General features: G+C 57.4%; 8 protein-coding genes across 8 annotated transcripts; 2 read left to right on the top strand and 6 right to left on the bottom strand.

Moving 5' to 3' along the window:
* Positions 1–503: 503 nt before the first annotated feature.
* BKCO1_9000161 (uncharacterized protein) lies at positions 504–1,716 on the top strand (the record flags this gene model as incomplete). The annotated part of the gene is made up of 2 exons (XM_020279805.1): positions 504–1,281; positions 1,337–1,716. The coding sequence occupies 2 exons, from the start codon at positions 504–506 to the stop codon at positions 1,714–1,716; spliced, it is 1,158 nt and encodes a 385-aa protein (XP_020133070.1).
* Positions 1,717–3,305: 1,589 nt separating this feature from the next.
* On the top strand, positions 3,306–4,050 carry BKCO1_9000160 (uncharacterized protein; the record flags this gene model as incomplete). The annotated part of the gene is made up of 2 exons (XM_020279804.1): positions 3,306–3,759; positions 3,860–4,050. The coding sequence occupies 2 exons, from the start codon at positions 3,306–3,308 to the stop codon at positions 4,048–4,050; spliced, it is 645 nt and encodes a 214-aa protein (XP_020133071.1).
* Positions 4,051–4,645: 595 nt separating this feature from the next.
* Positions 4,646–5,943, bottom strand: BKCO1_9000159 (aquaporin-like protein; the record flags this gene model as incomplete). Its single annotated transcript, XM_020279802.1, has 4 exons — positions 4,646–5,110; positions 5,196–5,471; positions 5,543–5,694; positions 5,757–5,943. The coding sequence occupies 4 exons, from the start codon at positions 5,941–5,943 to the stop codon at positions 4,646–4,648; spliced, it is 1,080 nt and encodes a 359-aa protein (XP_020133154.1).
* Positions 5,944–7,471: 1,528 nt separating this feature from the next.
* BKCO1_9000158 (5-oxoprolinase (atp-hydrolyzing)) lies at positions 7,472–11,768 on the bottom strand (the record flags this gene model as incomplete). The annotated part of the gene is made up of 4 exons (XM_020279801.1): positions 7,472–8,206; positions 8,278–8,459; positions 8,520–11,667; positions 11,721–11,768. The coding sequence occupies 4 exons, from the start codon at positions 11,766–11,768 to the stop codon at positions 7,472–7,474; spliced, it is 4,113 nt and encodes a 1,370-aa protein (XP_020133153.1).
* Positions 11,769–13,246: 1,478 nt separating this feature from the next.
* BKCO1_9000157 (cfem domain-containing protein) lies at positions 13,247–14,238 on the bottom strand (the record flags this gene model as incomplete). Its single annotated transcript, XM_020279800.1, has 2 exons — positions 13,247–13,524; positions 13,779–14,238. 2 exons carry the CDS (start codon positions 14,236–14,238, stop codon positions 13,247–13,249), a joined length of 738 nt encoding a protein of 245 aa, XP_020133187.1.
* Positions 14,239–16,980: 2,742 nt separating this feature from the next.
* BKCO1_9000156 (succinate-semialdehyde dehydrogenase) lies at positions 16,981–18,641 on the bottom strand (the record flags this gene model as incomplete). Its single annotated transcript, XM_020279799.1, has 2 exons — positions 16,981–18,459; positions 18,528–18,641. The coding sequence occupies 2 exons, from the start codon at positions 18,639–18,641 to the stop codon at positions 16,981–16,983; spliced, it is 1,593 nt and encodes a 530-aa protein (XP_020133160.1).
* Positions 18,642–19,637: 996 nt separating this feature from the next.
* On the bottom strand, positions 19,638–20,479 carry BKCO1_9000155 (uncharacterized protein; the record flags this gene model as incomplete). Its single annotated transcript, XM_020279798.1, has 2 exons — positions 19,638–20,409; positions 20,460–20,479. The coding sequence occupies 2 exons, from the start codon at positions 20,477–20,479 to the stop codon at positions 19,638–19,640; spliced, it is 792 nt and encodes a 263-aa protein (XP_020133159.1).
* A 2,276-nt stretch (positions 20,480–22,755) lies between these two features.
* On the bottom strand, positions 22,756–23,702 carry BKCO1_9000154 (reverse transcriptase; the record flags this gene model as incomplete). Its single annotated transcript, XM_020280100.1, has 3 exons — positions 22,756–23,080; positions 23,145–23,612; positions 23,674–23,702. The coding sequence occupies 3 exons, from the start codon at positions 23,700–23,702 to the stop codon at positions 22,756–22,758; spliced, it is 822 nt and encodes a 273-aa protein (XP_020133158.1).
* Positions 23,703–25,038: the final 1,336 nt, after the last annotated feature.

Here is a 25,038-nt window from a genome sequence, read left to right as displayed (position 1 = left end):
CGTTGACTAGCGCTGTGAGTGTTGGGAGTATGATTTAGGATGGCCAGGCTGTGACACTTACACTCGAAGCCGTTTTCAAAGGCACTCTGCTGATGAGTGCACTGCAGTTGAATCATGGAGCAGCAATATATGTGGATGATCGGTTAAGCGGCGAGGCAGAAGGTGAAGCGCGTCAAGAGGGCAGGTAAGAGAGGCAACGGCTGGAAGGCGGTGGCCGCGTTACAAGCATAGGCCTTGGCTAAGGACTGCAAACCTCGTCAAGCGCACGTGTTTGCGCCGCGCATGAAAGGTCGTAGTAATCTTCCGACTCCGCAACATCTCCTTACTGCGACACCTCACCACACTTCCTTACCTAACGTCCACCGCGCGGCACGCGCCCTCGCCCTCGCTCATTCCTCCTCGCTCACAGCCCGATCAAGACACAGCGCAGAACATTCTCTCTGTCGAGAATTGAGAACGTCTTAACTGCCGCACTGCGCGCTCTTAGATGCTCGAGGTTGATCATGGACGGTAATCAATCAACTCCCGACGGCTCTACCGTACCTCAGCTTGCTGGCAGCTTCTCACATGACACCATGGATGTCGATGATGCCGAAGATTGGCTCGCGCTTGTTTCCGAGCCTCCTTGCGATGGGCGCTCGCCGGCTTCCCAAATGCCCAGAGACGTCCTTTACCTGATCACAGATCTACTCGACCTTCCCGCCCTCTGCGCGCTCCGCGCAACCTGCCGCGACATGCAAAGCTCGGTAGACAGGAGCTTCCCGAAGACGTACTGTCCGAACTTACATATCTCCTTTGCGATAAGAGGCTTAAATGCCATAGAAGACTTCTCAACCACCATCTTTGCGCCTATCCTCTCCTCGATCACCTTCCACGCCTCGGAAATCGAAGAACCATACTTTGTCCGCGGAGAGTTCGGCGAGCTGACCTATCTCCACGAGGGGCAGCAGAGGAAATTGATACTAAAGGCCATGTTTGAGCGGAAGCTTACAACTTGCTTGAGGCGTTACCCTCAACTCAAGAAGATAGTGTTGAAGGACTGGGCACCTAACAGAGCTTCCCCACACCATGAGTATGACGCTAATCCTTTCGCATCGTGGGGCCTCTCTTCATTGACCAAGGCCTTATCTTGCGCCGGCATCGGCCTCAAACGTCTCGCGCTTGATGAAGGCGCTTACGGGTGGTATTTTGGCCGCAAACTGCAACTGTCCTGGCCCATGGCCTGGGACGGCTTAGCCAGCCTCAACAGCCTGTCACTTACTTTCCCCGAGTACTTCCACAGTAAGTTTCTCTGAGTCGCATGATTGGATGCTTGATAACAGACCGTTTGTCGCAGACGAATCTCAGTTCCACACATTGCTACACGTCATCGCTTCAGCCCCGGACATCACAGTCCTTCGTCTCGCCGGCAGAGAGGAGCTCGGTTGGAACCGTTTGATTGTCGGCGTAGGCATCAACTACCTGGCGAACAACATACAGCTTCCGAAGCTTCGGGAGCTTTCCATCCGACTCCTTCGCATCGAGGTGCAGCCACTCCAGCAATTGTTGCGCCAACACAGCCTCACCTTGCGGAAGGTGAAGATCGAGAAGTGCTGGGAGCTTGAAGAATGCTCTGAGCTTGATTGCGATCCTGAGATTTTGGACTTTGCGCGCCAGCACCTCACCCTTGATGATGGACAACCCATCATCGTTTGCGATCCGGACGCCCGCTTCTAGGGAGATGTGGGTGGCACAAGGTCTTGGCAGGATATAAGCTACTAGGAACAAGTTATGATTATGCTCGGGATATGTATTCGTGCTTGTCTTCGTGCTTGTCTTGCCCCTTCTAATGCCCTAAAACCATGCTGCCAACCGATGATCAATGCGCGTCGACCTTCTCTTGCTAGGTGCTTTCTAACATACACAAGGATCTTATCTGGCAGCACATAGGCAGCGCATGCTAAGTAGTACTTCGTGGTTATTGATGAGTACGCGGTCAGGTATGTGGTGTTTCTACTTGGACCACGATCATTAATGTGAAGATATCCGCTTGTATCTGGTCCACGATCTAGCAGCAACACATATGTCCTGTCCTTTCCTGTTATCTCATCGTCCACTCCGTTCTCTACGTCACTTAGCTACAGCGCAATCATCCGGTTGTCCTTCACAGAGATCATCTCTAGACTAAATCAAGTTTGGAAATCAATCGTAGTGTCGACCAGTTAGACGTCTCTGGCGACTTGCAGCTTAATTACTGATGCTTGAGCGCGCACTCAGTGATCATTGCTACTTCATCGTGCTCAACGAAGAGATCGCCAGAGGTTGTTGGCATTTGAAGCAAACTGCTACTTTCTAGATGATTCAGTGACGAGAAAAGACCGACCATCAAACCCGGCATTGGAGCTTCTGAGACAGCGCTGCAACCTTCCAGATTGTTCGCTGCTATTTTGGAGAAATTCTGCAAAGGAAAAGATCTGTTTCCGGCAGGTTAAGCACCGTAACTCTCGCAATGCGCCAAGCAAGAGCACTGCCACCGGACCAACACTCTTTACCAAGTGCGTAAATTCGAGACCCTCTCCGCAGGGGCTCCTAACGCCCACAGCGGCCCGCTTGCCATAGCCGCTTCTTGGGTCATCATACCAATGGCTTGGCTCAGCATTCCGAAACGTCGCGTCACCAGCGGCAAATGGTTCGCCCTGTTTTCGTACTATCACGTGACATCGTTGGTAGTTTACGCCCGCTCTCTTTTACGCTACCCGACTATTCGAAAGGTATCAACGGCTCCGACGGCACTTTGTGCACCCAGGCCTAGGTTGTGTGCAGTGGTCAAAGTATGTGCCGCTGAGTGCAGCCGGGAATGCTCCGCTCAGGAGAGAAGAGTGGAGTGCAGGAACCAGGGAAAAGCCTACTGTTACACAGAGTGCCGTGAAGAGACTTTGGCTTATTCCTATCCGAGTAAGGTTGCCGGAGACGTGTGCAGAAACAACGGTAAGGCAGCGGGAAGGCAGCGGGAAGCAAGGGGCGTAGGAACGTTTTCGCCCAGAGGCCAATCATGCTGCCGCGTCCCCTTAGCCCGCCACGCGAGTGGCATGCTGCTTTCGGACGTCGACATTCGCATGTGGTGCAGTCCGGCAACTGCTTCGACATCAGTCTGCAAAAGACTCCAACCGAGTGTCTACTTAATGCTCGCTGTCTGAAGCATGTTGATCCCACAGCACAGCACTCACACTTCATTCTCACCAAGACCACCAGCATCCTCGCAACCCAGCATATCCCACCAATCCTCTCCCAACACCAAAAAAGATAATTTCCCCCAGTCCGACACAATGAGGATCTCAGCCGCAACGCTCACCGTGGCCTTCGCCACGCTCTTCTCCACCGTCTCCTCGGCGCCCACAGCCTTCACCGACGTCTCCCCCAATGACCTACAGCCGTTCGACATCGAAAAGCGGCAAATCAGCGTGTCGGTGGAGGCCAAGGTGACGGTCAGCGCGATGCTGGTCTCCAGCTACGACCAGATGCGCGTGCACACGGGCAACATCAACAACACGCTCGGCACCATCAACGGCGACTCGTCGTGGGTGGTCAAGAACAACGCCATCATGTCGATCCGGTCCGAGCTCAACGCCATCGGCACCATCTTCGCCACCACCACCACCCAGGTCGGCACCCTCGGCGGCAACCTCGGCAGCGACCTGACGGGCATCGCCAACACCGTCATTGCCATCGTCAACGAGCTGCTCTACACGCTGCAGTATGTCGTGTACAAGCTGGGCTCAGGTGCGTCGATTTCCTTGTTTTCCTTTTTCCTCTTCCCCTTTTTCTCTCGTGTGTGTGTGTGTGTCGGTGTGCTAACGGGTACATGACTCCCCTCTAAAAGGCGTCTTGGTGGTCCTCGGCATCATCATCAACAACGTCTTGAGCATCCTAGCTGGCCTGATCCTGGCGGTCAACATCCTAGTTCAAGGGTCGCTGCCTCTGGTGAACGCGTCGTTGAACGCCACCCTTCCGACGCTGGTTCCTGCCCTCTCGTCCATCATCCTGGGTCTCAAATACCTGGTTGGCTACTGAACAAGTGGAAGGCGCCGAGTTGAAGTGATATGGTGAATGTGCAGGAAATGGGAGGATGAGGGAATTAGATTGAGATTGATAGATTGAAACGATGGCTTCTGACTTTTCGCTGCTCTCGAATGTTTGTGCGGGTGGAATGTCCACCTATCTCTCGGCAATTTCTATAGCAAAACCCCCAATTCCAACATTCTTGACTACCACGAAAAAGAGAATTGGAGACAAGAGGTGTGGTCAGTACCATACGTAATCTTACGGTAGTGCCCCCGTCTAGCCCATCGATATGCCAAGCAAACAGGCAAATATGTTTACAAACAGGGCAGTCCTTCTTATTTGTTCATCTGGTCCAGCGGCTACCGCAATGTTTGTTTGGTTGAATGGTCAATCAAATAGATGTTTGCAAGCCTATTTGACTGTCAGCCACCTTCTTTACTACCGACCATATCTCTCTCCATCTCGACGAACAATCCGTATATTCGCATCTCCACACCCAAAAGCCGCACTAGCTACAACGCGACCGAATATCCTACACACAAAAAATAGAAAAACACGAAGAAGATGAAGAAGAAGAAGGAAGAACAAGCTGAAAAAACAAAAATCAAACCACCTCCTTCATCTCCGCCCCCAGCGCACTCCCCGCACTATCCATCCTCTTCCCACTCTCGACAACATGCCACCCCGCGCCGCCCTCCACCTCCGCCCACCCCTTCCGACTCAAATGCCTCTGCAGCCCCTCATCCCCGCCCTCATGCACCGCCCTCCCCGTCCCCAGCTTCGCCAAACTGTCCCGCATGACGCACTCGTAGTAACAGGTCGCGAAGAACGTCGCGGGGACGTTGACCAGGATGGCGATCCAGCAGTAGCTGCGGTAGGAAAACGCGTCGGGGCCGAAGAAGATGGCGGCGACGAGGCGGGTGCCGAGGTCGCGGGCGAGGTTGGTGGAGATGGAGATGCTGGCGAAGCCCCAGACCATGGCGGCGTAGGCGAAGCCGATGACGAAGGGGGCCGAGTGCGGCGCGACGAAGGGGTTGGCGGGGTCGAGGGCGGCCCAGATGACGATGCCCTGGGGGGGTGGGGTGGAGGTTAGGGATGGGTTGGGTTGGGTTGGCGGGGAAGAGGGGATGGGGGATGAGGACGACGATACTTACGATGTAGGCGTCGACGAAGAACTCGATCAGGAAGAGGTAGCCGAGGTTGTGCTGGGTCTCGCCGGGGAAGGTGCACAGGATGCTGGCGGGCCCGCCGTTGTAGACGGACGAGCCGGTCTTGGCCAGCGACTCGGCGTTGAAGGCGGCCATCTGCTCGTGGTACTGGCCCATCAGCACCAGGCCGGCCATGAAGGCGCCGAAGATCTGCGAGAAGATGTACACGGGCACCTTCTTCCACGGGAAGTCCTGCCAGATGGCGAAGCAGATGGTGACGGCCTGGAGATGTCATGGTTTCACTTTCGGTCAGCGATGCCGTTTTTTTTTTCGGCGCCGACGGACGGACATACCGGGTTGAAGTGGCCACCGGACGTCGAGGCGCAAGTGATGATGGCAAAAGCGATGCCGAACGCATACGCAAAGCCGATCTGCAGCAGCGACCCGAAAGCCGGCTCCGTCCCGTTGAGGAAAAACGTCGCGGTCGAGGCAATGCCCGGGTAGACTGCACGCAAAAGACCCATCAGAAAACAACCGCTCCATTTATCCACCCGTGCGTCATTTTACCGTAGAAGAACACGCCCGTCGCCTCGGCACACATCTCTCGCAGCCACCTCGGCCGCTTCTGCTCGAACTCGAGCTTCCTATCCGACACGGGCTTCCGCTCGACGATGCGGCGGGCGTAGTGCTTCTGTACGGCGTCGGTCGCGCCGACCTCCAGCGTCTGGAGCCTGTGCAGACCGGCGTCGCTCATGATGATGTCCGATTGAAGCCGGAGTAGTAGGAAGACGGGAGCCCGAGAAGGCAGGGAAGAGATAAAAAGAAATGGGAGACAAGAGGCAAGCGAAGCAAGCAGCTAGCCTGCAGCGTGATGGAGGGAACAGGGAGATGAAAAAAGAATGCGGAGAAGAACCTTGCGGATGACCAGAAAGAAAAGGATGGCCGAAAACCTGGGGCAAACCCGCTCTTTGTATCCGCAACGGGCTTCATTCGCGCGCGGTCCCGCACGCCCTTCTCCCCAAATCGGACGACAACGACGACGACCACGACGACGACCACGAATAGTGCGGGATTCCCTCAAAAAACTCAAGCGGGCCAGGCCGCCCCGGCAGCCGCAACGCTTGCCCAATGCCGAGGCCATGGCAATCTTTTTGCCCCTTGCGGGGGAAGAATGGCGGGGGGAGGAGGCGCCGCCACACGCCACGCCTGGCTCTCAACACCAGTCGTCCATTGGTCTGCGGCCCCAGTCCGGTAGGAACCGGCGATAACAAAGTCGTCGACACGCCACGCGGAGAAAGCGGCGATATCAACGAGAAACTGGCTTAGTAAAGTGGCGAAGAGAAAGGTCCGGCGGGCTACGGGAACATGTGAAGCGCGTCGAATGGGGGTGAGGGAGGACGGGATTATCGGGTGGGCCTGGGCTGGCTGTGAGAGAAGGAGGGAGGGAGGAGAGGAAGAGAGATAGAGAGCCGCTGCCGTGTTCTCGTCGTCACTGCGTGGCGTCGGGGCGCCCGGGGGGGAACATGCGGGTGGAGCAGGATCCGGGGCTCCGCACTCTCCTGGGAATTGCTTATGCGGCCGGGAGTGAAGGCTTGACGGTGGTTTTGTCAGCGTTGATTCGCGGGGCGATCGACGCGGCTGCGCGGAAACGGCTGGGGAGTGCTTGGTGGTGTACCACTGTACGCCATGGGGGTGGCTTGCAGCTGCCTACCCCGCCTTTTTTTCTTCGAAACAGGAGGCCGCGGTCTGGTGGGAAAGCCATCCGTGGCTAACTGGAAGAGGGACGTGGATGACGGTGTTTGGTGGGCGCTGCAAATGCGGAGACGCGGAGACGAGACAGCGTGACGTGTGTGGAGGATCGGCAGTTCCGCACGGAGAGCAGAACAACTGTATAATTAGCCTATTCTGACCTCACTGTTTTTTCTACAACGACTTCTCGTCCAGTACTTCTCGCTTCCACCTCCAAGAACCGTTCTCGCATCAGCCTTGGTGCGAAGTGCATGACCTTGACCTGCTCAACCTTCCTTTCGTTTCTGGCCATCTGCGAGGTTTCCTTACACAACGCCAGAGATGCATGTCGAGCTTCAAGGTGCCATCCTCCATCCGGTCCATTGTCTCTGTCAAGTCACCCTCCCCGAACTCTTCTCCGCAGCGTTAGAGTACCTAGACCACTTGACAGACCGATGCTCCCCCGCCATCAAAATCCAACAACATGACATTGGGTATGCATCTATCTAAAAGCAAAAATAAAAAGAAAAATGGCAGAAATAACAACCATCCTTCTACTGCGACGACTCCGCTGTCTCCGCCCTCGCCGCCACACTTCCCTTCCTCCACGCCTCCCTATGATCCGTCCGCCTCACAACCCTGCTCTCCTCGCCCGCCCTGCCCCACCCGCCGCCTCCGGGGGTGTTGATGATGATGCGCTCGCCGGGCTGCATGCTCGCCGTATTCTTGGCGCCGAGGTTGACGAAGCGCCACTCGCTCTCCCTTTCGGCCTCCCCGTTGCCATTCCCGTTCCCATTCGTCGCCGTGACCGCATCCGCATTCTCGTCCGACCGGCCCACGTGCCTCACCCACACGTTCAACCCGCACTTCGCGTCCTCGCCGCCCTCGAGGCCGTACGGGTGATAGACGCGGCGCTCCGACAGGATGCTGACCTGGACCGGGATCCTGAACTCGATGTCCCGCACGACACCGTCGCCGCCGCGGTGCTGGCCGTCGCCGCCGCTGCCCGCGCGGATACCGAACTCGCGCAGGATGACGGGGTAGCGGCGCTCGAAGACCTCGGCGTCGGTGATGCGCGTGTTGGTCATGTGCGTGTGCACCCCCGACGAGCCGTTCCACGTCGGGCCCGCGCCGGACCCGCCGGCGATGGTTTCGTAGTAGCCGAAGCCCTTTTGTTCCGCCTGGCCGGCGACGTTGCCGCCGTAGCCGAAGGTGAGGTTGTTGCAGTCGCCTTGCGAGGCGGCGCAGGCGCGGAAGGCTTTGAGCACGACGTCGGTGACGCGTTGGCTCTGTGCGAAGCAGGTGGTGATTAGCCAAAGGCCGAGACGGAGGGCTGAATCGGGTAAGAAAGAGCACTCACTGTGAGCACGTTGCCTCCCACAACGGCGGCCTTGTCTGATGGTGAGAGGAAGGATTTCTTCGGAATCTTGACCTTGATCGGTTTCAGGCATCCTTGGTTGAGGGGGATGTCTTCCTTGATCAGGCATCGAAGGCAGTAGATGATTGCCGAGTATGTCACGGCTTCCGGTGCGTTGATGTTGCCTATGGTGCATCATGGGTCAGTTCCCGAATTCAGAAAATCCATCCATCCGAATCACTTACCATAGACCTCGGGACCGGTCCCCTCAAAATCAAAAACAGCCTCTCCCTTCTCGGCATCAATCGTGACCTTCAGCTGGATCGGGCTACCGTCGTCCATGTAATCTACCGCAGAAAGGTCTTGGCCTTCGAAGCGTTTGCTGACTTCCTTGAGCAAGTGCCTGACGCTCTGCTCGGCGTTGTTCTGAATGCTGTGCATGTAGAACTGAACAACATCTTCTCCGTAGTCTTCAATCAGCGTGCTGATGAGGTTGATACCCTTCTGGTTGGCAGCAACCTGAGCCTTCAAGTCGTTGATGTTGTCAGCCAGACACCTGGTGCCACTGCAGCCGGGATACTGGGCTGGCTCCTTGTGCAAGAGTTCGGTAATACGCTTCTCGTTGAAGTGGCCTTCCGAGACCAGCTTCTCCGTCTTGATTGCGGCGCCTTCTTGGAAGAGTTCCCGCGAATGAGGGGGCATCGATCCGGGGAGTATCCCACCAATGTCGGCGTGGTGAGCGCGAGATGCCACGTAGAAGACAATCTTGTCTCCACTGAATGCAGGCGTGATGACAGTGATGTCAGGAAGATGAGTTCCGCCGAACATGGGGTGGTTGGAGACGAGGACATCACCACGCTTCAGCTTCCCCTTCCAGATGCTCGCCTGTTTTCGCACACAAGTGGACATGGAGCCGAGGTGGACAGGAAGATGCGGTGCGTTCGCCACAAGCCCACCTTCGGCATCGAACAGAGCGCAGGAGTAGTCGAGACGCTCTTTGACGTTTGTGCTCACGCTGGTCTTCTGCAGCGCCCTACCCATCTGCTCGGCGATGGCCATGAAGCGGTGCGCGAAGATACTAAGCATGATGGGATCGACCTGCTTCGTGTTGATCTTGTTCTCCTGACTGCTGGTCTCTCCAATGTTGATGACAACATGAGTGTTGATGAGGAGAGCCGAGGCGTCGGGCGTGACGACGATGGTTTGCGTGCCGTCGGCAATGATGGCAGGCCCTTGCAGACGATCGCCGGTAGCAAGATCTTCCAGCTTGTAAATCGGGGTTTCCTGCCTGCCGCCCTCGAAGTAGACTGAACCGGTGCCATACTGCTTCGCACCCTTGGAAAGGTCATTGGGCTTGATCTCCTGCAGTTGATCGTCGACGGTCTTTTCCAACCCCTCGAAAGTCTTTCCGATTCCTCTTGCACGAACATCATCGACGATGATGTCGCGGTCAGGGAGAGTGAAGCCGAACTCCTGCTCATGCTGCTTGATGAAAGCCTTGCCGAACGACCATTCTTCGCCGCCATAGTCTTTGTCAGCCTCCTCCTTGGTCGGCTTGATAACCATGAGAGCGGACTCGGTGCCACGGTAGCGCATGTTCAAGTACTCCTCGAAGTAGATCTGTTTTTCGGAGAAGCCTTGGTCCTTGAGTGTTGCGGTTGACTTTGTCTTCAGGTCCTGCATCTTCTGCTGCAGGTACTTCTTGGTCTCTTCGTTGTCGTCAGACCAGACCTTTGACTCCGGCTCCTGCCTCTCGTCGACGACATCGGCCAGGGCCATACCGTAGGCAGAGAGGACGGAGGAGTAGCGATGGACGAGGATCTGGGAGATTCCGAGAGCTTGGGCGATGGCGACGGCGTGCTGGCCGCCGGCGCCACCAAAGGTAGCCAGCCGATGCTTCGAAGTGTCGTGACCTCTGGCCTCGGTCAAAGAACGAATGGGTCTTGTCATGGTCTCGTTGGCAATCTTGATGAAACCGTAGGCAACTTCGTCCATGGACATGGCCTTGTCCTTGTTACCGCCAGCAACTTCGTTGTTGATCTTCTCGGCCAATTCTTCAAAGAGCTTCTTGCTGGCCTCGGCATCGAGTGGTTCGTCCTCATTCTTGCCGAAGATTTTGGGGAAAAAGTCAGGCAAGAGTCGGCCGAGGAAGAGGTTGGCGTCGGTGATTGTAAGAGGTCCGCCCTTGCGGTAGCATGCGGGGCCAGGGTGGGCGCTCGCAGACTCGGGGCCGACGACGAACAGGCCGTTTTTGAAAAACAGACGGCTGCCACCTCCTGCTGCAACCGTGTTGATGTCGAGCTGAGGTGACTGGATGGTGACACCGGCTGTCGTCGTCTCGAAGACATGATCGTACTTGCCGGCACCATAACGGCTGACGTCGGTGCTGGTACCGCCCATGTCAAAACCGATGACGGGGATCTTCGTCTTCGCATCATACGAAGTGAGGGCGTATCCTACGACGCCACCGGCGGGACCAGAGAGGATGGCACGAAGGCCGGAGAAGATGTCTACGTCGACGAGACCGCCATCGCTCTGCATGAACTCGCAGCGTGCGCCCTTGTCGCCGGCCTCCTTCTTGACACTTTCCGAGCCGAGGCCGCCGGCGAAGCCGCTGGAGAAGCCGTCAATGTACTTCCTGATGGCAGGAGTGAGGTAGGCGTCGGCGCAGGCAGAGGTGGCACGGGGAACAAGCTTGATCATGGGCATCAGCTCGTGGCTCAGGCTCACGTGTTCAAAGCCGATTTCCTTTGCTATCCTACCGACAAGGGCCTCGTGGTGCGGGTAGGTGTAGCCGTGCATGAGGCAGACAGCGATGCTCCGCAGGCCGGAGTCGTAGACTTCCTGCAGCTGTTTCCGGATGCTCTCTTCTTCAGGCCTCTGCAATATCCTCACGGCCTCTCCGGAAAGGCCGCGCACGAGGTCAGGGGTGGGGCCAGCCTTGTCGAGCGGGTCGGCCTTTGTCTCTGTCCTTTCGGGGTCTTCGGCGTAGTCTTCGAGGGTGACTCGCTCGTCAATCTCGACGACGCGCTTGTAGAGCACCTCTGGTTTCCGGATGTCCAGGTCGAAGATGTTGGGTCGTGACTGGTTGCCGATTTCCAGGCAGTCCTTGAAGCCCTTGGTGACAACCATGGCGATGTCCTCGCCCTTGCGTTCCAGGAGGGCATTTGTGGCTACGGTGGTGCCCATGCGTATGCTCTCGATGTTGGAGGTGTCGAGCGGCTGACCGCGCGGAATGTCGTGGCCGGTGAACTTTTCCAGCAGGCGGCGGATGCCTTCCAGCGGGGCGTCATCGTAGTTCTGGGGATCGACGGAGAGCAGCTTGATGATGACATCGTCCTCCATCTTGCCGGAGCCGGGGTTGCCGACGCAGTCGGTGAAGGTGCCACCGCGCTGCAGGATCAACAGTCAGTAGGGAATGCGGGCAGCGGGCCATGATGACATACATCGATGGCGATGCGGATGCCGCGCTCTGCCTTCACTTGGGAACCCATTATGCTCAAGGAGAAAGAATGCAAAAGTGAATTGAAGGGTGCAGGATGGAGAGCGGTGGTGGTTTATATGGAAGCTGGTGTTCGGTGATCGGGATCTCAAGCCGACGGCAACTCGCCGACGGATTGGGGGCAGATCGGCGCAGTTTCGCCCGCTGAGAAGGCTTTCCGAGGCGATGCTGAGCAGAGACGAAGCTAGCAGGCAACAGCCCCGGGACGTGGATGAGTGTGAGGTGGAATTCGGAATTTGTTGCCTGTGTCCCCGCGGTGGTGATGCGGCTCAGATGGCGATGACCTCACCTTGACTCGTTTTCTGCCACCGCCTACGCGTCGCGCCATCGGCCACGCCTTCCGACCCTCGACGCTCGACGCTCGACTCTCTGCTGACCGTCGCTGACCGTCGCTGACCGTCGTGTCCCGTCTCTCGGCCTCAACCTCCCGTCGCGCCCCACCAATTCGAGCCTAGGTTGCCGCTGACTCTCAGGCAGCGCGGATGCCAGGAGCCATACCGCCACCCCAGCCCTTTCGTTTGCCAACGACATCCAGCTGCTTCCCGCCGTCCTGTTCGCGGCACAACCGAGGTCAAGGCTGGAATCATTCTCAATCATGTCGCAGTCACAAGTGCCGTCTTGTCGCCCATCTTATCGCCACCTACCGCGCCGCCCGGCCGAGGCTCGCTCTTCCCGCCCGTCGCCCTCGGGAGCCATTGCTGAGGGATGCGTCGAAGCATATTCATCACCTGGGGTCACTGTCATCGCCCATGTCCAATTCGCTGCAAATTAATGTTTGTGGATGCTAATATTTGAGACACGGCCTGATGCCTCTCGCCTCGTGGGCATTGCTCTTCTTTTTCCCCAGTCAGAACAGAGTGAGTCAAGTACGCGTATCCACAATTCATATGGCAAGAGGATCATCATCCTGGGTGCAGTTCATGAATCGATCTGTTCATTCTCCTGATTGAGGCTCCTGGTAAACGAGTGAGGAAAAGAAGATAACAGTACTCCCGAAAAAAAAAAGATTTCGTATATACAAAACGCGTCTCTTTTTCTGTGGTCCTGTAGATCCGGGGGGGGCATGAGGACATGTAGGCCAAGCACGACAGCAGAGAGAAGTAGAAGAAGAAGAAGAAGTAGTAGTAAGCGTCATTCCACATGATCCACGAACCCGAGCATTTACCCTTACTCTTTCTCTCTTTTCCCCTCCTCCCGGCCCAAGAGATCCGGAAGGAAGAAGAAAAGAGACCGCACAGCTCTTTGACGCTCGATCGCTCAGTTACCCAGAGTAAAGATCTTCGAAGCGCAGCAGACCCTACATCGGACAAAAACGGGGACCAGTCAGCATAAACCCAACGACCTACGCTCCTCACAACCGTGGTGAAATGACGAATCGAGCCGAAGGAAGAGGGTGCAGGCTGAGCCTAGCCGTGCCGAGCCGCGCAAAGCAGCAAAGAAAGAAAGAAAGGAAACCACAGCGACCGCTACTCACAAATAATCCACCCCACTCAACTCCTTGCAACTCGCGCCATCCTCACCACCAGCATCGCCTTCACCGCCCTCACCGCCCGGCGTCGTCGTCGCCGCCGGCGTCTCCGCCTCACCACCACCAGCCGAAACCGTGGTCGTAACTGTCGTCGTCATCAGAACCGTGACCTGGTTGGCACAAGCCGCGCTGCTGGCACCACCTTGGGGAGCGCTCGAGCCGCCGGTGCCGGGCGGCGAGGCGACGGTGCTGAGCGTCGAGGGTTGCGCGGCGGCGGAGCCTGTTGGGAGGGAGGGGGGGATTGAGTCAGCGAGGGGTCGTTGGAAGGAAAGAGAAGAAGAAGAAGCGGGTGTTGGGGCTGGGGCTGGGATGGAGTGGGGAAGAGAAGAAGGGAGGGGGGGGAAGAGATGGTGGTGGCGAGGAAGGTGGGAAAGGAGGGGGGGTTGGTGATAGGGAGAGGGTGTGAGATGCTCTTCGGGCTTCCATCTACAACCCGAGTTGTAGAAGGTCGGTCGGGGACAAGACGTGACATACTCGTAGCCTCAGGCGCGCTGGCCGACGGCGACGCCTCCGGCGCACTGCTCCCCACCGCCGCAGAGCTACTAGTCGTCGCCTCGGGTGTGCTGCTCGCCGCCGCTTCCGTCGTCGTCGGCGCCGGCGCGGCCGCGGCGGCGGTGGCCACGCACGAGCAGATGGACTGGGCGCCCGACGAGGCCTGCAGCGCCGTCTCGATGTTGTTGTCGCACGCGCTGAGCACGCACTGCGTCAGCGCGGCGTTGGTGGCGAGCGCCGCCGACGACGAGCAGCCGCACGCGTAGTCGGTCTCGACGGTGCACCCGATGGACGACTTGGCCGAGAGCAGGCAGGACTGCGCGCACGCGGGCACGAGGGCCGAGGCTGAAGAGACGCAGCCGGCCTGTGCGGAGACGGTGGTGATGAGGAAGGTGAAGGTGAAGGTGGCGAGGAGGCTGGTGCGAGAGGAGGAGGGCTTCATGATGGGCTCTGCTTGCTGCTGGGATGGGGGAAGATGGGTAGATGGAAGATGGTGCGGTGTGGACGAGATGTGATGGGGCTTTCTCGCCTGGTGTTTTGTATACGTTGGTAATAAGGAGCTCTATTATATCCGTCTTCAGTCAACGCCTCGGCGAAGCACATGTCACCGAGAGACACTGTAGCGCTCTGCATGGCCCCGCAACATACTCAATCCTCCACGGACAAGGATACAAACCTTGAGGCACCCGGACGGAGCTGCGTCCAGCTACACGAGGAGGGGGGAAACAAAGACGTCACAGGCAGTCGAGCGGGGTTGGCCAATTGGCCACCTGCAGCTCAGACGACGGAGCAGAGCAAAAAGTATCGAAACGAACCAACGTCCCGGTGTTGAGTGTAATTTGGCGAGACCGAGGGCTAAGCTATCCGCGGCACTAGCTTGGCTACGGCAGGCGCACGCGTGGTGTATGGGGAAATGCGGGGAAGCTTAAAATCTCGCTGCCAGGCACCAGGCACGGGCCACACGGCGGCGGTTTGACCCTTCGCAGCCTAGGCGATGTGACGTCGGGCATGGGGGACTTGCAGAGAGCCTCGGCGGACCGTGAAAACTCGATTTCACGTGGTCGCGGAAACAGGAACGGGCGGGCCGAGATGGGGGGGAGGAGCGTGCTGTGGCGACTCTCGAGCCAACTGGATGTGGAAAGTCGGTGTTCATCATTGACCAATTGGATCGGTGGGGGCAGGGATGGGGTTCGCATGAAGAAGGAGACAAAGTATTGATGATGTAGCCCGCTCAGGAACAGCTTTGGCGAAAACAGGAAGGTCGACGTCAGAACGGAGGGTAAACCGCACGGATCGATTGAGGATAGCCAAACGTGGCCGACCTCGGTATATGAAAAATAGACAAGGACGGTGTAGGTGGAATCGCATGTGATTCAAAGACAGAGCCAGACGGCAAGTGTAGAGCCTTCACTCACACTCAATAAATACGAATCGACGATGTCTTCTCCCGCTTTACAGACGTAGTCACCACTCCCGGGTATTTGCTCAATGAGTTATGGGCTTGTTTGGGCTTTCACGATAGGATACCCGTCATTTTCACAGGTGAATGGCGAGGCCAAAAGACAAAAGGTACGGATATGATTATTTCCACCTTGCTACCCTCCCTGCAATGGCCGTGCGGGGAAGAGGACAGCAAATTATCATGGACGGCGAGCGGGGTTTTGCAGGTGTGAAAGATCGAGACAGCTCACAAGGATAGTGTAGATCTGATGCGAGTGTTTCCACGAAGATATAAGCGAGAGGAGCTAAAGAGAAAATCATTATAACAAGCATGTGTCGGACTGTTGGCACATTGAGCAGGTGGGCCGAACAAACAAAATGGGGATTTTGGGTTGTCGTCGACCCGTTTGGGAGTGCCATCAGTCCTCTCTGCACAATGATCAGTCTATCTCCGAGGTCGAGTTAGAAGGACTCACATACATACGCATCCAGTAGTTGACTGCGTGAGAAAGCTCGAGGATATCGTGCGGGAGGAGATGTCATCGACGGGGCCGGATAAGCAGCCCGCTCAAACACCTTCCCACTAAGCTCCACAAAAGGTGTACCCGCTGTAGGTAGCGAAGCCATACGTTCCATCTTCCATCTAAACGAGGGCAGGCCTTCCCATTAGTAGCATGTGCTCGCACGGCGCGTCCTTCAATCCCCTCTCGGCGCGGGATCGGACGGTAGTAGACGATACTTTCAACAAGCTGCATGAGCAGGGCAAACTGGACTGGACGAAGAAGCGCACCATCTTCGGCTATCCAGTGTTTGTCGTTTGGAAGAAGGTCCTTAAGGACGGCAAGTGGATCGAGAAGCCCCAGGCAGTCGTCGACATACGTGGTCTTAAACAGCTCGGCGACTGTGCGGCTTAGGCCCGCCCTCGAGCGATACTCCCTTTCGTTCTTGCCCAGGCGTGCGGCGACGTGTTCCCCGAGCGTGGGCCGCTGGTGGGCAAGGAGGTCCGTGACGCTGTTGCAGTAAATGACCGAGGCGCATTTGCGGCAGCCTCTGATCTCGTCCGCGAGGAGGTATAGGCTCCACACAAAGAGGCCCTCCCTGACCATCGACTTCCGGTGGTCGGCGACGGCGGCCCTTGCCGCTGGCATCCACGCTACGTGCTCGTCGCAGGTCGGCTGGAGGCATACCTCGCCTCGGATGTGGCAGTCGTAGCAGGACGCACTCCTCTGCTCGTATGGCTCGTCAAGGATTCCTACCCCTTGCCGGCCCAAGGGGACATGGAGCTTTAGTGAGCGGACCTCTCTGCCCGAAGCCTGCCCAGCACCCGCCCCGAGTCCTCATCGAAAGACTTTCCGGTGAATGGCAATTTGGTCTTCTCCAGAAACTCCGCCGTGATCTGTTCCTTCTGTGTGGAGAGGCGTACGAGGTCGAATACGCGATCGATTGTGACGATGCCCTGTTGTTTGGCAACATCGACGTCGCAGCAATGGTTGGCAGCCCTAGACGCATCAACGCAAGGTCAACTAATAAGAGTCAAATTACACTTGGTGGTTGGTGGTTGGCAGCTGACATTCAAACAATACATACATAACAAGCTGTCCATGATATCGTATCTTATTTTCTTTTCTTTCTCATTTTCTTTTCCTTTCATTCCTTTTCCTCAAAGCCCCCATTTATGCATCCATTCATATCCAAATCCCTCCATGTCTCTCGCCAGCCATTACCGCCAAAGACACCTCATCGACTACGACGAACCCTGCAGCGGCTGATCCATCCCGCCCAAGGTAATAGACTTCGTCACGAGATACTCCTCGACGCCCAAAAAGCTGCCCTCGCGGCCGAATCCGCTCTCCTTCACGCCACCGAAGGGGCTGGCCACATCCGAGATCAAGCCGGTGTTGACGCCCACCATGCCGACCTCGAGGGCCTCGGCGACGCGGTAGCAGCGCTGGACGTCGCGGCTGAAGAAGTATCCGGCAAGGCCGACCTCGGCGGCGTTGGCCAGCCCGACGACGTCGGCCTCGGAATCGAAGGGGAACAGCGCGCCGACGGGGCCGAACGTCTCCTCGTGGGCGATGCGCATGTCGTTGGTCACGTCGCGCAGGACCGTGGGCTGGAAGAAGTTGTCGCCCAGGTCGGGCAGCTTCTGGCCGCCGACCAGCACCGTGGCGCCGTGCTTGACCGCGTCCTGCACGTGCTCCTCGACCTTGCCCACCGCGCGGCTGTGGATGAGCGGGCCGTGGGTGACGCCCTCGCCGTAGCCGCCGCCCACCTTGAACGCCTTGACCTTCTCGGCGAAGGCGTTGGCGAACTTGTCGTAGATGCCGCGCTGCACGTAGATGCGGTTGGCGCACACGCACGTCTGGCCCGAGCTGCGGAATTTGCTGGCGATGGCGCCGTTGACGGCGACGTCCAGGTCGGCGTCGTCGAAGACGATGAAGGGCGCGTTGCCGCCGAGTTCGAAGGAGAGCTTCTTAAGGGTGCTGCTGGATTGCTTCATGAGGAGCTTGCCAACGTTGGTGCTGCCGGTAAAGGAAACCTTCTTGACGGTGGGCGAGGTGGTAATCAGCTCGCCGACCTGGGGGGTGTTTTCGAGAGCGGTGACGAAGTTGACGACGCCCTTGGGGATGCCGGCGCGGTGGGCGAGCTCGGCGAGAGCGGCAGCGGTCAGAGGGGTCTCACCAGGAGACTTGGCGACGACGGTGCAGCCAGCCGCCAGTGCAGGGCCGATCTTGCGGGTGATCATGGCGGCGGGGAAGTTCCAGGGCGTGATCAGGCCGCACACACCGACGGGCTCCTTGCGGGTGAAGACGCGGTTTGCGCCGACAGTGGCGGGAATGGTGGTGCCATAGATGCGCGGGGCCTCTTCAGAAAACCACTCGAAGAAGTTGGCGGCATAGGTAACCTCGCCCTTCGCATCGGCCAGCGGCTTTCCGTTCTCCCATGTTATGAGCTTTGCGAGGTCGTCGGCGTTTTCGATCATCAGGTCGTACCACTTGCGTAGGTAGCGAGCGCGTTCGCGGCCGGTAAGCTTGCTGAAGGCAGGCAGGGCTGCTGCTGCTGCGTCGATGGCCTTTTGTGTGTCTGCTGCGTCCATCTCGGGCTGGGTCGCAATGACGGCACCTGTCGACGGGTCGGTGACGTCGAAGGTCTTGCCGGATGCCGCGCCGACCCATTCACCATTGATGTAGGACTTTGTCTTGAGGAGCGACTTGTCGCTGAGCTGCACGCGCCAGAGGGTCAGCCAATGGGTGGCTGGAGATGGAGCAGCTCGCGGGCTCTGCGACTCACCGGAGGGATGTTGTGACCCATTGCGTATGTTCTTGAGCGGAGGACGGGGAAGGAGACGGGGACGAAGCGCGAGCGGATGGCGGACTTTGCTGCGAAGGAGAGAAGGGGCCTCATGATGATTATGTAGTGCGGGGGGCGTGCGCGAGGGCTGCAATGGTCGAGAGTGGGTGAAGGGCTTCTGGCGAAAAGTAGCTCGGGAGGCGGAGCTCAGCGGGCGGCCGGCCTTCTGATTCGACGGCGGACGAGCTGCGATGACTTGATGATGACGCGCGTGACTTCCAGGAGCTCTGCTGACGCGCGGATCAGTAAACGGAGGCACAGAGTCGGACGTTGGTCAGCGGCAGCGGCAGGACGTGGTTTTGAAGCTGCGCGAGCTGCGCAAGTTGCGACGGACGTGTATCTCGTCGCGGGGCGCGTCAATGGCGGAGATGGGCCGACGTCAGCGTCAACAGCGGCCACTGCACGGGCCCCGACTTCGGAGAAGGCCTATTTGGACGGCCTACCTCCACTCCAGCACCACCTCTTGCGGCTAAGCACAACAACGCTGCTGTTCCGTCCCCAAGCTACCCTGCGCCACAACACCAACACGCGCGCTCCGCTGCTATCGTAAACATGCATTGAGACGGCAATGAGTCTACCAGATTATATGGCATTGTCGGAACGCAGCACCTCAAATTCGTGAAACGACAATTATATAGTATGTCGCGACTTGACCAAGACCCGGAGCACCCGTCTCCAGAGATGACAGTCTTTCGCTTTTGCTCTGCCGGCCCTCTGATCAAAGATAGCCGAACCCACCCATCTCTCTCCCGACCAGATATCCTGCCCTCCATCCAGCCATCCACCGGGATTTATGGGCATCCCTGGCCCTTCCTGGGGAGACCAGGAGTGAATTAGACATTAAGATTAGAAATTAAGGAAAGGGAAATAAGAAAACAAAGGAGAAGCGTGATACTGACCAAAAGAGCAAAGAATCTGCTTGGCAACCCCATGACGGACTGCAACAAGAGAAAGGTCGAAAGCCAAGATGGAGTCCTCGGAGGTGAGGGCACAAGGACAGGACAGTAGGCCAAAGCAAGGGTCGATCGGAGCAGCCAAGTCATGTCCTTCTTAGCGTGTCGGTGACGGAAGCTCCTCAATGGGATTTCCGCCATGAGGGTTCCTCCACCTTCTGACCCGGCGCCATGATTTGCACCCTGACTGGGCCCCAGCAACCATGTCGGCAGCAACGTTTGGAGCGACGTCGGAATGACCCTTCGTCATCTCAAACACGCAGCCCACGCCATACTTGTTCAGCGTCTCGCGACTCTGGAGGATCGAGATATTGCAGTACTCGTAAACACGAGTTTGACCAGCAGAAAGCCGGTACCGGCCGACACTCTTGAGCACAAGTTCACAGTCGGAGAGCACGACAATGGTCTTCCATGTCGACTTCCTCTGCGCCCTGCGCTGGACAATCATCTCGACTGCCTTCTCGAGAGCCTCCGAAGCGGCTCGAAGCTCCATCTCACCCGAGCGGACCTTCTTCTCGTCTTCCCAGGGCACAATGGCCCACGGTGGCCTTTCGGCCCACGTCATGGAACCGGACGTGAAGTGAATGAGTCGGTCTCCCGGTGCCGACTGGATCGCGGCCCAACCACCGCGTTTGCCTCGCTCTGCGACGGAACCGTCGGTGGAGAGAACCAGCAAATCTTCATCAGCGATGCTGTGATAGTGCCTCGAGGCCCTGACCCTGTCGCTGACGCTTGGCCTCAAGATGACTTGATAATCAAGTGGTGCATCTTTGGTGAAGTCTCCTGTCCAGTTCTTGACTTCGAGGTCTTCCTTCGAGTTCATGACCGCCATGGTGCTGTCGACACACCACACGCCATCGACTGTGTAACTAATCGCGGGTTATCTAGTTCTCAAGTCTGAGGCCCGGGACAAACATACACCACCTGAGAGGAAGGCATGCTGTCAGATTGACTGCAGGGTGGTTAGTGTGTGTGAAGAGACGGTCTGTAAGACGGGCTACTGACTGTACGTGTGTGTGTGGCGAAGCGTGTTGGAGGGAGAAGAAGAGGAGAGGAGGGCGCGGCGCGGCGGGAAAACAACAACACCACCCGACCGGTTGCCCGCCGCAACGCGGCCGGAGAAACGAGATGGCCGGCTCTCTTCGGGCAGGTGCGCGCGGTCGCGCCTGCCTACTCGGCCTGACCGCTTTTGTTGGATACTGCCGCGCCGCCGCCCGGTCGCTCGCGCCCTCTGGCACGGATTGGTGTCGAAGCCCCAATGCAGCAGCCAGATACACCTGCTGAGAGCTCCGTAACGATGTACTACAGGCTGCGTCTACACCACTGTGTGGCGGATAGTAGACCAAGCCGCAAGTATGATAGATATATCTACTCCACGGGCGCGCGTCCGCCACAGTTGAGCTTGACCGAAGCCGCGTTGGGCAAGAAGAACGCCCAACCAACATGTAAATTATCCCCGAGTAGCTCCAAACCGATGCGGCTCTCAAGTGCTCAAGCTCTGTCGCGAGCGAGACCGGCGCGCCTGCGAAGCCGGGTGATGTACAAGCTGGAGGACGATCTGGGTGGGCGTAGCCGGCACCAACACTTCAGAATTTAGAGGGGGTATATAATCCGAAACCGCCACTTTTTCTCCCATCCAGCCGATAAAGGTTACGTGGCTAACTGGTTTACCAGCCCACGACTCCTAGGCAACGCTCGGGGATTAGAGCGTCATGGATACCTAAAAAAAGGTGGTGGTCCCCCGTGTCACCTTTCTGTAGCGGTCCGGTTTACCGGTGCCGCACGGCCAGCTTAGGGAGTCCTTCGGGGCCTTGCCCATGTAGCTTGCGCCAATACGTCCAAGTGGCGTAGTTGGCCCGGCCGTGCGGTGTTGCGCCAGTCCCAGGGTTCAATCCCGGGGTGGTGCATCAGCTTCAGTTTTGCTTTTTTGACCATCGCCATCTTGGATGGACTTTTCTGCTGTTCTTCTTTTTGCCTCACCGGTTGAATATCTGCAGCCAGACAACTATCCGGACTGTCCATCATCCTGAGTCTACTTCACTCCAATCCGTCAAGTTTGATGGCCCATCTCAGCGCGCGCCAGAGGAAGGTGAAGCGTTCATGGCCCCATACATTCACCACCCGCGCTTACCGTCAGAAGTACAATAGCTTGAGAAAATTCACGCGATATCTTCGGGCTACATTCGTCTCATAGACCCTGAGTCTATCAACCATGAGTGAGGCGAGAATAGACCTGTACCTCTAAAAATGTCCATCAGTGACGGTAGCGGCGCTGTGGTACTGTACACTACGGTTGACAAACTATCTTCAATCAAAACGCTGCCTCATACCCCAAGCCGCTTCTCTCCCCGGGCGGTGCGGGTTGGGATGGCGCCACATCGCTGCAAAGACTTTGCAACCCTTCTGTTCAATCGTACGCAGCTTCATTATACCTCACTTCCATCCATCGCCTGACTCACTCGCGCTCTGATTCAAGCACCTCAGCGGCGAAGTGATCGCAATAATGCAAATAGAGAGAAATGTATTATTCATTGACTACGATGGCATGTAGCGATTTGACCAAAGGCACAAGCACCCGTCGATGCCCATATCAGAGGTCCTCCGCCCTTTGATCCACGGCCTGGCCAATGACTGCAATGTGTCCATTCAGTCCTCCTGACAACCGCCGTCAAAACCCCGAGAGTGTGTTGAAACCAACCAGCCACCACCGGGTATTTGGCAGATAGGCCAGGCTACCCCGGCCTCCCCGAAACCGACTGAACTATTAAGCATTAGTGATTAGAATATAAAGAGGAGACAGGAAAGCAAGCAGCAAAGTCAAGAAAAAAACTGGGGAAGGGCAGCAAAAAAACCAGAGAGAGCAGATGAGCAAAAAAGAAAATGGAGACTTCCCAGTAGTAAGAGTGTGCGTACGACTTCCGGGCCATGAGCCAACAAAGGATTGCCAGGGAAGAGCACCAGAGCCCACGTAGTCCGTTGGTCGGGAGCATGGTGCGAGGAGACTACACACAAGGGAACGGATATCGGAGAGGAGGTGTCAAACCCGGCTGCGCGTCGGTGGACCGAAAGCTGCGCAAGCGCCACCGGATCAACGATGCAAGCCCGTTAGTGAAGGAGCTATTGGAACTGCAGGGCACCACCCATCGGCCACTCAAAGGGAAGCTGGGAAATGTACTGTGAACGAGAAAGCAAGATCAGAGCCCAAGAGCAGCCGGCTACTTCCAAGGTTTGCCCGCCGCTGCCGCTTTGGCGATACGATCCGCCTCTTCGTTGCCAGGGATGTTGGAGTGACCAGGCACCCACTGGCACTTGACGTACACGCCGCAGTCCCTGAGCTTCCGGGCGCACTCCAAGATTTGCCGCAGTACCCATGCTGACGGGTGGTCTTGCCACGCGGAATCACCCGCCCTGAACAGCCGGAGCGTGTTCAAGCCCCCGAAGCAGTCACTCCAGAGAAGTAGGTGACTGGTAGTCAGGTCACCGAGCTCCCGGATTTCCACCTCAGATACAGCGTACTCGAAGCCCCTCAGCATGGCAACCCTATGGAACATGTGATCAGAGCATCTCTTTGGTCCAAGGGCAGTCGGGCAGAAGGGTGACTTACAGCTCCAGCTCCTCCACCTCCAGCTGCCGGTGTCTGAGAGGGCCGTCCTCCAGGCGGTCCTCGATGGTGAACTCCTCGCCGGTCACACCATCGAGGCGAAACTTGTCAGGTGCCTGCCCTGGATTCTGCTCACTCTCGCCGGCACTGGCAGTAGCGCTCTGGTCCGCGTCACTCGGCAAGACTCGAACCACCGCTATTCCCCCGATGACACGTATTCCCTGCCCGCCGGGGAGAGACGCGTCAGTGAAGAGGACGATGGTCTTGTCGTCCGGTGGCTCTTCGTGGGCCTGCATCGCGATCCGCGTGGCGTCGACCCGGTTGCGCTTGACGACGTTGAAGCCAAGATCGTACATGTCTCCGCGCTGGGAGTCAGTTGGACCAAAGCCCTCCCCATCGGCCAAATTCGCCCTCGTGCCCTCGCGCTCCCTCTGCGACTGCCGCGGGACATACGGCGCTTGGCGGTGGTTCCTAGCATTGGTCTGTGTAACGTTAACTCGATCTTGGTGTGAAGAGGAGAGGACTTGCATACCGAGTGGAAGATCCGTGTTGTTTCGGCATGGTTGCGGAAATCGTGCGGAGGGTGAAGGGTCGAGGGTGCGGGAGGCTTATATAGAACCCTCCCCATCGGCGGACGCGGCGCCGACCTGCTGTCGGCACGACAACCACCACAACAACAACACGTGAGCGCAAAGCAGGCTCCGACGCGACGCGGCGCTGCGCGTCACAGTGCGGCGCGGTTGGAGCGCTGTGCAGCACGTAGCGGGAATCCATCCTGCAAGCCGAAGCCGCCCAGGCTCGGTGCATCAAACTCTCATCACTGCACCGTATCTCATCCGCATCTGGTAACTGGGTAGGTCAGGTTATGCCTGCTTTATCTTCTTCCACCCGTGGAGCTGCGCCAAAGTAGCAGTTCATGTGGAAGTGGTTCGCCAGTGGTCTACATAATGCTATGGCGACGGCTGTACGACTCGTCTCATGAAGTGCTTTGGATTGATAGATATTTTGCCATGAGTGATGCATCGATGGCTGAATTGATTTTCATAGCTTCATAGTCTGAGAAGAAGGCCAAGGGAGATTCGACCGAGTTTTGTTTACACGAAATTGGGACGGTCTATCCACAGGAGGTATATCACAATCTCCTCAGGCTAGCTCGGACACTTCCCTCACCAAGACCCCCGAAAGATGGTGGACCATGGCAGGTACGTTTTGTAAGTCATCTGCCCGTCGAAGCCCCAGTCATTCTCAATGTGCTCGACCTCGGCTTTCGGCCTTCTTGGACGCACAAACGCTTCCTTGATGGTTTCCTGGCTATGGGAGAAAACTACAAGCAGAATTGGAATCTGCGCGTATGTAGCAGCAACGCAACCATAAGCTCGCGCTTGCTCCTGGAGGCTAAGCCGTCAAGCCAACCATCATGCTGGGAAATTGACCGCCTGCAGGTGCGTATACTGGCACACATGCTCAAACTCCCGAACCACGGCAAGCCCAGTATATTCCTTCAGGAAGTCGCCATGACGACGTCAGGCACAGTTGCGATTCCGGTGGGTGACGTGACGGTCAGGCGGGTGGTTCTGTAGCGGCCCCAGGCGGTCGTGCTGTCGTCATAGTTGCGATGGAAGCCATCTTTCTTTAGATAGTGGCGTTATCCGTATCTGGAGAGGGTGTGATACTTACGCGGCCGAAGGTTCTAGCATTGAGTGACTTATTTTCCCTGAGTGTGCTGGCGGAGGGTAAGAATACCTTGCAAATGCTGGTCTGCGCCAGCGGCTCGCCTGCTTTCGTTGCTTCCAAACTTGGCAGTCACAGGGTTGCCGGGCAGGCACGCCGTTGCTGCCAGACTTGCAGCCCAGCATTCGCACACCATCATCATCCAGGTGGAACAAGCCATCGGAAG

This window comes from Diplodia corticola (genome assembly GCF_001883845.1).
Source record: "Diplodia corticola strain CBS 112549 chromosome Unknown scaffold9, whole genome shotgun sequence".
In the NCBI taxonomy this organism is placed as follows: Eukaryota; Fungi; Ascomycota; class Dothideomycetes; order Botryosphaeriales; family Botryosphaeriaceae; genus Diplodia; species Diplodia corticola.
Note: the sequence above shows the minus strand (reverse complement) of the source record. Positions and strands in the feature narration are given on the sequence as shown.